This window comes from Mustelus asterias, chromosome 20, assembly GCF_964213995.1.
Source record: "Mustelus asterias chromosome 20, sMusAst1.hap1.1, whole genome shotgun sequence".
Taxonomy (NCBI): domain Eukaryota; kingdom Metazoa; phylum Chordata; class Chondrichthyes; order Carcharhiniformes; family Triakidae; genus Mustelus; species Mustelus asterias.
Genome location: NC_135820.1, coordinates 18318603 through 18332398, shown reverse-complemented (window position 1 = coordinate 18332398; position 13796 = coordinate 18318603). Strand labels below are relative to the sequence as shown.

Genomic DNA, 13796 nt, shown 5'->3' with positions numbered 1-13796 from the left:
TCTCCTGCTTCCTCAATCCTAATCCCTCTAAACTGCTGACTGCACAACTAACCTCCCCGGCTCCCATTTTAAATTGATTTTGTGAATGGTTCTTGCTCCTAATGCACTGTCAGATAAACTCACCCTTGACCCTCTGCCCTTGCAAACTGCGGCCCCTCATTTCCAAACTCCCATTTTTCCTAAAATTGTGTCCCATCTTTCCTGTATCGCTGCCCTGCCGCAAATCAGGTTTCCACCCTGTCACTGTACTGAAAAAGAGTCAGAGTTTCAGGTGATATTCTGTGTGGCTGTGACTATGGCAAACAACCTCATCTCTTCATCCTCACAAACCCCATCTCAGTCGTTCAGCTGGATGGAACTGCCCTCGCCGTTTCCATTCTTATCTATCCTGGCTTCTCTGTCCACTCCTGCAGTATTATCTCTGTTCCCCAGCAACCTTGGACCGCTCCTAACTTGCATCCAAATACTGCCCCTTGATTACACCGTCTGAAAACATGTCGTGTGCCATAAGTACACAGGTAACACCCAGCTTCAGCTCACCAGCAATCCTGATTTGTCATAATTTGTAATACATTTCTGATTTGTCAGACTGCTCTTCCATCGTTGGAAGAGGAGAAATTTCCTCCAGTTGATAAAACCTCTGGTTTTGGTTTCCTCATCACAAATTACATTTCTCAGTCCCTGACACTCCTTGGTACATGTCTGAAGCTGTACCAGGTAGCTTACAACCTTGGTGTCTTCTTTTACCCAAGTTGATATGTTCCATAACCAAGGCAGCGTCTGTCCACTGCCATAATTCAGCCCTGCCACAGATGTCCTGCTGTTGAGTCCCTCATCCATGTGCGTGTTATCTGAGACTTGACCATACTCTCTCCTGGTCAGTCTCCCACCCCACATAAACTTGAGCTCACCCAAAATTCTACTGCCCACGTCCTTGCTCGAACCAAACCCCGTACACCCAACGATTGAAGAATGTAGGCTGAAAGGCAGGAACAGTTTGTGTTACTGGAACTAGTGCTTTTGACGATGAGCCCAGCAACACACCCGACAGATGTTTAATGAGGGCGAGCTGGTAACAAAGGGCAAGTGAAGTGTTAAGAGACTCAAAGGCGGAAACAAGATATGAACTTTGCATTTAGGCTCTAAAAGGGTAGACTCACAAAATGAAGGTAATTAAGTTTGATTTCTGAAGAGGTTAGTTAGAGTCATAGAGCGATACAGCACGGAAACAGACCCTTCGGCCCAACCGGTCCATGCTGACCATGGTGCCCTCCCAGCTAGTCCCAATTGCCTGCATTTGGCCCATATCCCTCTAATCCTTTCCCATCCATCTACTTATCCAAATACTTTTTAAATGTTGCTATTGTACCTGCCTCAACCACTTTCTCTGGTAGCTCATTCCATATACGCACCACCCTTTGTGTGAAGAAGTTGCCCCTCAGGTCCCTTTTAAATCTTTCCCCTCTCGCCTTAACCCTACGCCCTCTAGTTTTCAATTCCCCTTCCCTGGGAAAAAGACTATGTGTGTTCATCCTATCTGTGCCCATCATTGATTTTATACACCTCAATAAGATCACCCCTCATTCTGCTATGTTCCAAGGAATAAAGTCCTAGCCTGGCCAACCACTCCCTATAACTCAGGCCCACTATTCCAGGCAATGGGGTGAGGCCAGAGGAGCTTACTGGACAAGTAGTGAAGTCCAAAAACTAGAGGGCATAGGTTAAAGGTGAGAGGGGAACATTTAATCTGTGTCAAAGATGTTCAGAAAAGATTTGGACAGGTACATAGATGGGAAAAGTTTAGTGATTTGGGCCAAACATAGGCAAATGGGCTAGTTCATTTTAGGAAACCTGGTCAGCATGGGCAAGTTGGGCCGAAGGGCCTGTTTCCATGCTGTATATCTCTATGACTCACTGACTCTCTGACTCTCATGGCATTGTAACCCTCAAAAATCTCTGCATTCTTCCAATTCTGGCCTATCTCAGATTTCCGTCACTCCAGCATTGGTGGTTGTATCTTTGATTACCTGGGTCCCAAGCTCTTGAAACCCCCCCCCCCCCAAAAACCTCTCCTCCCTTTCTCATCCCTGTAAGAAACCCCTTAAAACCAACCTCTGGGACCAAGTTTTTAGTTATTTGTCCTACTATCTCCTGACCTGGCTCAGTATCCTATTCTGTTTGATAATGACCCTATGAAACTTTGTTTTTATCCATTCATGGGATGTGGGCCTTGCCGGCTGGCCAGCATGTATTGCCCATCCATTGCCCTTGTTCAGAAGGCAGTTGAGAGTCAACCACATTGCTGTGGCTCTGGAGTCACATGTAGGCCTGGCCAGGTAAGGACAGCAGATTTCCATCCCTCAAGGACATTAGTGAACCAGATGGGTTTTTCTGACAATCGGCAATGGTTCCATGGTCATCAATAGGTTCTTAATTCCGGATTTTTGAAATTAAATTCAAATTCCGCCATCTGCCATGGCTGGATTCGAACTCAGGTCTCCAGAACATTAGCTGAGTTTCTGGATTAATTGTCTAGTGAGAATACCACTGGGCCATTGTCTCCTCAGTAGTGTTAAGGATGTTATTTAAGTTGGTGTGTGCATTTTTATAAAGTTCTTTTAAAATATCTTCATCAATGGGCAACTCTTGTTTTTCCTCTAACAACTTTGAGGGAATTGTCTTTGGAACTGAGTTATTTCACACAAGATTGCGCTATGGGGAAGCAAAGAGCAAATTGTTTATTGACAGAAAATTCAAGTGTCTGTTTCTGAGATGAGGGCAAGCAGGTACGAGAATATGCTCTGAAAGTAGGATAGATGAGGTCAGTTGTCTTGTTGACCAACAGATGTCCAGCCAAATGATATGGCACTTCTGAAGCTTACATTGAATGTTGTTGGGACAATGTAGAAGACCAGAGAAGATACTGGATGAGGGAGTTTAAAGAGAGGCAGAAGGACGTTAGGGCCATACTTGCAGACAGAAGAGCTTTCATAGAAACCCTACAGTGCAGAAGGAGGCCATTCGGCCCATCGAGTCTGCACCGACCACAATCCCACCCAGGCACTACCCCCACATATTTACCCCCTAATCCTTCTAACCTACGCATTTTAGGATTCTAAGGGGCAATTTTTAACCTGGCCAATCAACCTAACCTGCACATCTTTGGACCGTGGGAGGAAACCGGAGCACCCGGAGGAAACCCACGCAGACACAAGGAATGTGCAAACTCCACACAGACAGTGACCCGAGCCGGGAATCGAACCCGGGACCCTGGAGCTGTGAAGCAGCAGTGCCAACCACTGCGCTACCGTGCCGCGCCTTTGTCCAGTGATCTAATCTGTATTTGGTCTTCCCAGTGTAATGACTGTCCGGCAAATACTATATGCTAGGTTGGGAAAGGTACAGGCGCAAATTAATGGGAGGCAATGGCCTAGTGGTATTATCACTAGATAATATCGTTATTAATCCAGAAACTCAGCTCATGTTCTGGAGACCCGGGTTCGAATCCCACTGCGGCAGATGGTGGAATTTTAATTCAATTTTAAAATCTGGAATTAATCTACTGATGACCATGAAACCATTGCTGATTGTTGGAAAACCAATCTGGTTCATTGATGTCCTTTCGGGAAGGAAATCTGCCGTCCTTACCTTTTTAAAAAATGTTCATTTGTGGGACATGGGCGTTGCTGTCTGGCCAGCATTTATTGTCCATCCCTAGTTGCCTTTGAGAAGGTGGTGTTGAGATGCCTTTCTGAATCGCTGCAGTCCATGTTCTGTGGGTTGACCCACAATGCTGTTTGGCAGGCAATTCCAGGATTTTGACCCAGTGACTAAAGGAACGGCCGATATATTTCCAAGTCAGGATGGTGAGTGACTGGAGGGGAACTTGCATGTGGTGGTGTTCCCATGTATCTGCTGCCCTGGTCTGGCCTACCGGTGATACCAGAGCCATTGCAATGTGGTTGACTCTCAACTGCCCTCGGGCAACTAGGGATGGGGAATAAAGGCTGGCCAGCCGTGACGCCTATATCCCACGAATGAATAAATAAAAAATGGCCTCGGGCAGCAGGTTTGAAAAGACAAATGGGTGCTTGTTATATTTCCTACGCTTGCGTGGAAAGAAAGAACAAAGAAAACGACAGCGCAGGAACAGGCCCTTCAGCTCTCCAAGCCTGTACCGACCATGCTCCCCGACTGAACTAAAACCCCCTACCCTTCCGGGGACCATGTCCCTCTATTCCCATCCCATTCGTGTATTTGTCAAGACGCCCCTTAAAAGTCACTATCGTATCCACTTCCACTAACTCCCCGGCAACGAGTTCCAGGCACCCACCACTCTCTGTGTAAAAGATCTGCCTCGTACATCTCCTTTAAACCTTGCCCCTCGCACCTTAAACCTATGCCCCCTAGTAATTGACTCTTCCACCCTGAGAAAAAGCTTCTGACTATCCACTCTGTCCATGCCTCTCATAATCCTGTAGACTTCTATCAGGTCCCCCTCAACCTCCGTCGCTCCAGTGAGGACAAACCAAGTTTCTCCAACCTCTCCTCATAGCTAATGCCCTCCATACCAGGCAACATCCTGGTTAATCTTTTCTGTACCCTCTCCAAAGCCTCCACATCCTTCTGGTAATGTGGCGACCAGAATTGAACACTATATTCCAAGTGCGGCCTAACTAAGGTTCTATAAAGCGGCAACATGACTTGCCAATTTTTAAACTCAATACCTCGGCCGATGAAGGCAAGCATGCCGTATGCCTTCTTGACTACCTTCTCCACCTGCATTGCCACTTTCAGTGACCTGTGACCTGTACACCCAGATCCCTTTGCCTATCAGTACTCTTAAGGGTTCTGCCATTTACTGTACATTTCCTATTTGGATTAGACCTTCCAAAATGCATTACCTCACATTTGTCCGGATTAAACTCCATCTGCCACCTCTCCGCCCAAGTCTCCAACTGATCTATATCTTGCTGTATCCTCTGATAGTCCTCACATTGCTATCTGCAAATCCACCAACCTTTGTGTCGTCTGCAAACTTACTAATCAATCCAGTTACATTTTCCTCCAAATCATTTGTATATATTACAAACAGCAAAGGTCCCAGCACTGATCCCTGAGGGACGCCACTTGTCACAGCCCTCCATTCAGAAATGCACCCTTCCACTGCTAGCCCCTGTCGTCTTTGACCGAGCCAGTTTTGTATCCACGTAGCCAGCTCACCTCTGATCCCATGCGACTTCACCTTCTGCATCAGTCTGCCATGAGGGACCTTGTCAAAGGCCCTACTGAAGTCCATGTAGACAACATCCACTGCCCTACCCTCATCAATCATCTTCGTCACTTCCTCGAAAAACTCGATCAAGTTAGTGAGACACGACCTCCCCTTCACAAAACCATGTTGCCTCTCACTAATACATCCACTTATTTCCAAATGGGAATAAATCCTGTCTCGAAGGATCCTCTCCAATAATTCCCCTACCACTGATGTAAGTCTCACCGGCCTGTAATATCCTGGATTATTCTTGCTATCCTTCTTAAACAAAGGAACAACATTGGCTAGTCTCCAATCCTCTGGGACCTCCCCTGTAAGAAATCTCACAACACCAGGTTAAAGTCCAACAGGTTTATTTGGTAGCACAAGCTTTCGGAGCGCTGCTCCTTCATCAGGTGAGTAGGAGTCCTGTTCACAAACAGGGCATTTAAAACACAAACTCAATTTACAAAATAATGGCTGGAATGCGAGTCTTTACAGGTAATCAAGTCTTAAAGGTACAGACAATGTGAATGGAGAGAGGGATAAGCACAGGTTAAAGAGATGTGTATTGTCTCCAGGACAGTTAGTGAGATTTTGCAAGCCCGGACAGTTAGTGAGATTTTGCAAGGCCGCCTTCATGACACACGACAGTGCAGAGTTGCCGAGCAGAGACTGATAGCCAAGTTCCGCACACGAGGACGCCTCAACTGGGATCTTGGGTTCATGTCACACTATCTGTAACCCCACAACTTGCCTGGGCTTGCAAAATCTCACTAATTGTCCTGGCTGGAGACAATACACATCTCTTTAACCTGTACTTAACCCTCTCTCCACTCACATTGTCTGTACCTTTAAGACTTGATTACCTTAAAGACTCGCATTCCAACCATTATTCTGTAAATTGAGTTTGTGTCTTTATATGCCCTGTTTGTGAACAGAACTCCCACTCACCTGATGAAGGAGCAGCGCTCCGAAAGCTTGTGCTACCAAATAAACCTGTTGGACTTTAACCTGGTGTTGTGAGACTTCTTACTGTGCTTACCCCAGTCCAACGCCGGCATCTCCGCATCATGACCTCCCCTGTAGCCAGTGAGGATACAAATATTTCTCTCAAGGCCCCAGCAATTTCCTCCCTTGCCTCTCTCAGTATTCTGGGATATATCCCATCAGGCCCTGGTGCCAGGAGAGGGGCAGTTGGATGTGGGGAATGTAGAGAGGAAGGGAAAATGTTCTTGTTAATGGGCATAAGAGTATATTTTGAGTTACTGCAGAGAAATAATTCAGTTAATCTGACATCGCTTGTGTGGAAAGCAGAAAAGACGATGCCTTATGCATAGCATTCTGAGTTACCATGCCTTAGTTCAGCAATGTTGTTTTCACAGGATATTGAAGTGATGTCCCCTCCCGATGACAGCATCAGTTGCCTGGAGTTTAGTCCTCCTACGTTACCTGGAAACTTTCTGATCGCTGGATCCTGGGCCAACGATGTGAGTATTGAATCCGAGCAGGGTCTTCTGTGCCTTACTCTTCTGCTCTTCTCTGCACTGTGTTTTAATTAGCTTCCACCGCACATCACTGTGGAAACTAAGTTCTGTACTCACAAGAACATAAGAAATGGGAGCAGGATTCGACCAGGAGTACGGCCCATCGAGCCTGCTCCGCCATTTAATATGATTGTGACTGATCTTGGGCTTCAACTCCACTTTCCTGGCCCTTCTCGTATCCCTTGGGAGACCGAAAATCTGTTTATCTCCACCTTAAATATAGTCAATCTTGGTCTATCCACAACCCTCTGGGGTAGAGAATTCCAAAGATTCGCAACCCTCTGAAGAAATTTCCCCTCATCGGGGGCCTCAATGTTTGGCCACTTATCCTGAGACTGCAGGTTCGCTAGTGTCTAAGTAAAAAGGTGGGTTTTGGATATGAAACCCATTAACATTTAGGAACCTTGAACAGAACTGGCCTCATTTAATTTGATGAAAGCAGGAGGCACAATGAAACAAAAACAGAAAATGCTGGAAAATCTCAGCAGGCCTGACAGCATCTGTGGAGAGAGAATAGAGCCAACGTTTCGAGTCTGGATGACCCTTCGTCAGAGCTCAACGTGGCTCTATTCTCTCGCCACAGACGCTGTCGGATCTGGTGACATTTTCCAGCATTCTCTGTTTTTGTTTTTGATTCCAGCATCCGCAGTAATCTTAGATTAATCAGAGTGAAATCGGGAAGCACTTTTGCACACACAGGTTAATGAAAATCTGGAGCTCCGTTCTGCCAAATGGCTGTGGATGCTCGCGATCAACTGAAATCCTCAAGACGCAGATTGCTTTGTTGTTTTAAGGCTGTCAAAAAATGTGGATCAAAGTCGGATAAATGGAATTGAGGTACAGATGATCTGCGTGGCAGAACAGGCTTAAGGAGCTGTTCTGGTGTTCTCTTTACAGGTGCAAGGGCAGCACAGTGGAACAGTGGTTAAACTGCTGCTGCACAGAACCAGCGACCCAGGTTCGATTCCCGGCTTGTGTCACTGTCTGTGCGGAGCCTGCACTTTCTCCCTGTGTCTGCGCGGGTTTCCTCCGGGTGCTCCGGTTTCTTCCCACAGTCCGAAAGACGTGCTGGTTAGGTGCAGTGACCATGCTAAATTCTCCCTCGGTGTACCCGAACAGCCGCCGGAGTGTGGCGACTAGGGGATATTCACAGTAACTTCATTGCAGTGTTAATGTAAGCCTACTTGTGACACTAATTAATAAATAAATAAACTTAAACAAACCGCTCTGCGTGTATTTCTAGATATTTTTTTTTGTATTGGGGTTATGTTTGTTAAGTACGATGCCAAATTATCTACTGTTGTTCACTCATTGCTTGTTCTGTATTTAGTGCTAATACACGGCCGGTTGGTGCAAAACAAAATGAACACCAGCAACGTAAACAAATTCCAATCAAAGAGTTTCTCTCCTGCAGCACGTTAATGCTAAACAAAGCACGTTGTCTAATTGGCCAGCCTCCTCAGTAGCAACCAATGATGAGAGCCGTACCTGTGTCGGAGCTCCAACCATGTGCCCAAGAGGAAACCTGTCCAATAACAACACGGGTTGATGCCACCGACAACCAAAGGGACAGACTGCTCTCGTAACCTTGCACTGTTATGGACATTGGCCTTTCCAATCTGGTGAATTTTAATTTATCAGGTTCCCGTGAAACACTTGGGCTTTCCTAAGGTGGTATATAAATACAAGTTGTTGTTTTTGATAGGATAAAAATTTTCTTTCAACTTCGGAGCTGAGAGTTAAAAACAAAATGCTCATCAGGTTAGTCAACCTCTGGGAAGCAATTAATGCAGATTGACTCTTTTGTTCAAACTGTCATAGAATCATAGAATCCTACAGTGCAGGAGGAGGCCATTCGGCCCATCGGGTCTGCACCAACCAATCCCACCCAGGCCCTATCCCCATACCCCCATGTATTTACCCCACTGATCTCCCTGACTCTAAGGGGCAATTTATCATGGCCAATCCACCTAACCTGCACATCTTTGGCCTCTCATTAGAACCAATTGAAGAGTCAGATCCCATGAGAGTGCACTGGAATGAGGACCATTGAACTCCCCTGGTGGTCTGCTGGCTTCAATTCTAGTGAAATTTGAAGACATTTTGCTTTGAAATCACCTGCGTGATCCTGTCCATTTCCCATTGGGGCCACTGGGACCTGCTGACTAAATGGCTCTTTTTATTACAAGGTTCCAGTTGTGATCCAGTTTGAATTCTGCGACACCATCCATTCTTCCTTTGAAAACCGTAGCTTCCTCGATGCACGCAAGCAAGTGGGTTGGTACAGCTGATGGTTTGGTATGGAGGCTTGTACATTGGAAGCAATTTTTATTTCCTGGTTGAAGCAGTTTATCTGGCGTCTGTTTGAGCTGACAGGCCAAGTGTTTATGTCAGTTCATTGGCCGCATTGGTTGGAATGAGCGTTCTCACCTTGGCCTCCGTTATTGGTTTACTCACTTCTCCTGGGAGAGATTCCCAGGTGTTAATCCTCATTAGCTCCTCACCACATGGCAGTGTCCTTTCGTCAGTATTTCTCAGTTGTCTTGTTTTTGTGTCCTGCATGTATTGTATTGTCTTGAACCATTAGTGCAGATATTTTTCTAAGTGCTTTGTTTATTTTTGAAGGTACGCTGCTGGGAGATTCAAGATAGTGGGCAGACTGTCCCAAAGGCTCAGCAGATGCACACGGGTCCAGTGCTAGACGTCTGTTGGAGTGACGTAAGTCTATTTATTCAATGGTTTGTGTGACAAATTCAGCTTGTTCTACTCGGTGTTGAACAGGAGATCCTGTCAGCACGATAGCTCGGAAGCTTGCTCTTCCTTATCTTCCTGCCTCATGAGATCAGTCAAGACAGTGTCAGCTGAAGAATTCTGGAGCAAATGGGGGCAAACCTTGACTCTAAAGGCAGAGGGCTAGATTTTTGAACAGAGAAATGATTAATGCAGTTATTCAAGTAGAAATTGGATGGCATGCCAACCTGGAGTGGGCAGCATTTTCTCTCCGGTTCCTTTATATTTTGCCAGTTACACGCAGCTCCCCACACGTGGCATCAGTGCCCTTTGCAGGTACATAACCAAAGACCCATTAACCATTTTCATAGCCGTAACTACTTGCATTGCCAACTTTAAGTGTCACAAAGGACTCCCTCCTATAGTCAATTCCTCAGTTGCAGACCTTGCCTGTGCCACTGAGAGAGGATGCTGTGTGCCCAGACCTGTTGTCTGTGAAACACTGTCATTCCCAGAAAGCAACTGACAGAGGCCTGAAAGCAGCCAACTTGCCTCATTTTCAGTCACGTGGTTAAGGCTGAGGAAACCAGTAGAAGAACTGAATGCTCTGGCATCCTTATTAATCATGCCAAGCCAATGACCTCCGGTATTTTCTCCTCCTCTTCTGAAGGTATTGATTCCTCATGGGGGACAGTGTCCAATATCCCCAGTGCTCCATTCAAGCGAGTCTACATGGTGACTCCCAGTGAGCTATTTCACCATAGACAATATCCCAGTCACAGCCTTGTCCTGACCCAGCAGGCAGATACAGTTGATAGGGATCAGTAGGTACTCTGGTTGACTTTCCTCTTTAGTCCATCTCAACGCCAGAGCATCACTGCAGGAGTTCCTCACACATTCCTCAGGCCCAACTATCTGCCACTCCTTCGTCAATGACCTCTCCATCATACATTGAATCCCTACAGTGCAGAAGGAGGCCATTCGGCCCATCGAGTCTGCACCAACAACAATCCCACCCAGGCCCTATTCCCATCCAATCAGAAGCGGGGATGCTTGACTTTGATTTTTTTTATTATTCTTTATTATTTTTCTTTATTATTCTTTATTATTTTTATTATTATTTATTATGGGTGTCACTGGCTGGCCAGCATTTATTGCCCATCCCTAGTTGCCTTTGGAAGGCAGTTGAGAGTGAACCATATTGTTGATGCACTGGAGGCACATATAGGCCAGGCCAGGCAAGGGTGACAGATTTCCTTCCCCAAAGGACATTAGTGAACCAGATGGGTTTTTCTGACAATCGACAATGATTTCATGGTCATCAGTAGATTCTTAATTCCAAATATTTTTAATGAATTCAAATTCCACCATCTGCCGTGGCGGGATTCGAACCTGGGTCCCCAGAACATGAGCTGATTTTCTGGATTAATAGTCTAGCGACAATACCACTAGACCATCACCTTCCCTTGCACAGTGTCCAGTCTCTTTTGCAATTCCTCAGATCATCATGACTGGACTTGGGGTGTACAGGACATAATGTCAGAGTGACACTAAATTGAGGAAAAACGTGTTAACGATGAGGAGGTTATTAACAGATTTCAGGAGGCACTGATGAAATGTGCACCCACGTGGAAGATATGAAATTTAATGCCGTGTGAAGTGATACATTTTAGTAGGAAGAATGAGGAGAGGGAATAGAAACTAAATAGTACAATCAGCTGGAATATTCTGCCAAGTTCTGAGCATCATCCTTTAGAAACCGTGTTAGAGCCTTGGACATAGCACAGAGATTATTTATTCAAACAGCCCCGGAGATCAGGCAGTTCGGTTACACGGAGGATCTAGAAAAGCTGGGATTATTGTAATTAGAGTAGGGGCGGTGAAGGGGAGATTGGAGAGACACCCCAAAGGGAGGAGGAGTCTAAGCAAGGATGAATATTCACTGGCTGAAGGCTCGTTAACCAAAGGACACCAATTTAGGTTAACTTGCGGTAGAGCCAGAGGTGAGAGTGTTTCTTGCACAGGGAATATTTATGATCTGAAATCTGCTGCCTGATAAAATCGGGTTCAATAGTAACTTTCAAAAAGAAATTTGGTTGACGAGGTTAAATGACAGAGAAATAGCGAAAGAGCAGGTCAGTTTGACTAACTGGATAGTTCCTGATAGTCATTGAATGGGTCGAATAGCCACCTATTGCCTTGTAATATTTCACATTATAACCACTTCCCCATGATTTTCCCGACCATCATCCACCTAGGAGACAACGTTGGAACGGAAATAACTGAGCCAGCATGTAAATGTCTTGGGCACTGTTGAAATGTCAGAGGCCAGGTATTCTGTAGCAATACACCACCTCACTCTAAAAGATATTCCTCCATTTACAAGGCACAAAGCAGGAGTGTGATGGATGTAATTGCAACTCAAAGCTCAGTACTATCGAGGACCAAACAGTCCACTTGGGCAGCCCGACCATCACTTTACACATCCATTCGCTTCACCGCCAGCGTACCTTGGCTACTGTGATAGCTTCTACAATCAGCTTGCTAAGGTTTCTTTGACTGGGGAAGGGGTTTTTAAGCATGATACATCCAATAAAATGGACACTTGCTAAGGACAAGAGCAGGAGCTGCATGAGAGGAGCACCATCACGCCGAGTTCCCCACCAAGTTGAACGCCATCCCAGCTAACCCAAATATCTGGGTTCCCGTTGCTGGGTCAGTTGTGGGAATACCCTGACCACGCAGACTGTAGTGGTGCAAGAAGGTGGCCCACCAGCAATGCTCTTTGTACAGTACAGTAACCTGTACGTTCCCATCAGACCAAGCACAAGTTAATGTCTGTAGGCAGCCATGCAAAAAGTAAAGGTACCGGGCACTTAAAATTAATACGCCACGTCCAACAAAAGAAAAGTTAGAGATGATGTTGCCCACCGTTACTAAGACACCCAGGGAATACCTGCCTTGTAGAACAAAGAACAAAGAAAATAACAGCACAGGAACAGGCCCTTCAGCCCTCCAAGCCTGCACCGACCATGCTGCCCAACTGAACCAAACCCCTACAATGCCGGGGACCATATCCCTCTATTCCCATCCTATTCATGTATTTGTCAAGACGCCCCTTAAAAGTCACTACTATATCCGCTTCCACTACCTCCCTCGGCAATGAGTTCCAGGCACCCACTACTCTCTGTAAAAAAAAATCTGCCTCGTACATCTCCTTTAAACCTTGCCCCTCGCACCTTAAACCTGTGCCCCCTAGTAATTGACTCTTCCACCCTGGGAAAAAGCTCCTGACTATCCACTCTGTCCGTGCCTCTCATAATCTTGTAGATTTCTATCAAGTCGCCCCTCAACCTCCGTCGTTCCAGTGAGAACAAACCAAGTTTCTCCAACCCCTCCTCATAGTTAATGCCCTCCATACCAGGCAACATCCTGGTAAATCTTTTCTGTACCCTCTCCAAAGCCTCCACATCCTTCTGGTAATGTGGCGACCAGAATTGAACACTATATTCCAAGTGCGGTCTAACTTGCCAATTTTTAAACTCAATACCCCGGCCGATGAAGGCAAGTGTGCCGTATGCCTTCTTAACTACCTTCTCCACCTGCATTGCCACTTTCAGTGACCTGTGTACCTGTACACCCAGATCCCTTTGCCTACCAATACTCTTAAGGGTTCTGCCATTTACTGTATATTTCCTATCTGTATTAGACCTTCCAAAACGCATTATGTCACATTTGTCCAGATTAAACTCCATCTGCCACCTCTCCACCCAAGTCTCCAACTGATCTATATCCTGCTGTATCCTCTGATGGTCCACATCGCTATCCGCAAATCCACCAACCTTTGTGTCGTCCGCAAACTTACTAATCAAACCAGTTACATTTTCCTCCAAACCATTGATATATATTACAAACAGCAAAGGTCCAGCACTGATCCCTGAGGAACGCCACTTGTCACAGCCCTCCATTCAGAAACGCACGCTTCCACTGCTACCCTCTGTCTTCTTTTACCAATGTGGAAATGCCGGTGTTGGACTGGGGTAAACACAGTATGAAGTCTAACACCACCAGGTTAAAGTCCAACAGGTTTATTTGGTAGCAAAAGCCACTAGCTTTCGGAACAGGCTGTTCCTTCATCAGGTGGGTGGGAGTTCTGATCACAAACAGGGCACAAAGCCCCAAACTCAATTTACATGAATAATGATTGCAATCATTATTCATGTAAATTGAGTTTGTGTCTTTGTGCCCTGTTTGTGATCAGAACT

The 13796-nt window shown here is 45.9% G+C and overlaps 2 protein-coding genes across 2 annotated transcripts in view; both read left to right on the top strand.

The window, feature by feature from the left end:
* The window catches only part of gcnt7 (glucosaminyl (N-acetyl) transferase family member 7), a 420025-nt gene that overhangs the window by 148291 nt on the left and 257938 nt on the right, over positions 1–13796 (top strand). The gene's annotated exons all lie outside the window — the stretch shown is intronic.
* Positions 1–13796, top strand: part of rae1 (ribonucleic acid export 1) — a 51225-nt gene that overhangs the window by 9418 nt on the left and 28011 nt on the right. Inside the window, exons 3-4 of the mRNA XM_078236304.1 lie at positions 6640–6744; positions 9427–9519. Of these exons, the coding sequence (XP_078092430.1) occupies positions 6640–6744; positions 9427–9519 (198 nt within the window). The remainder of the gene's footprint in view (positions 1–6639; positions 6745–9426; positions 9520–13796) is intronic.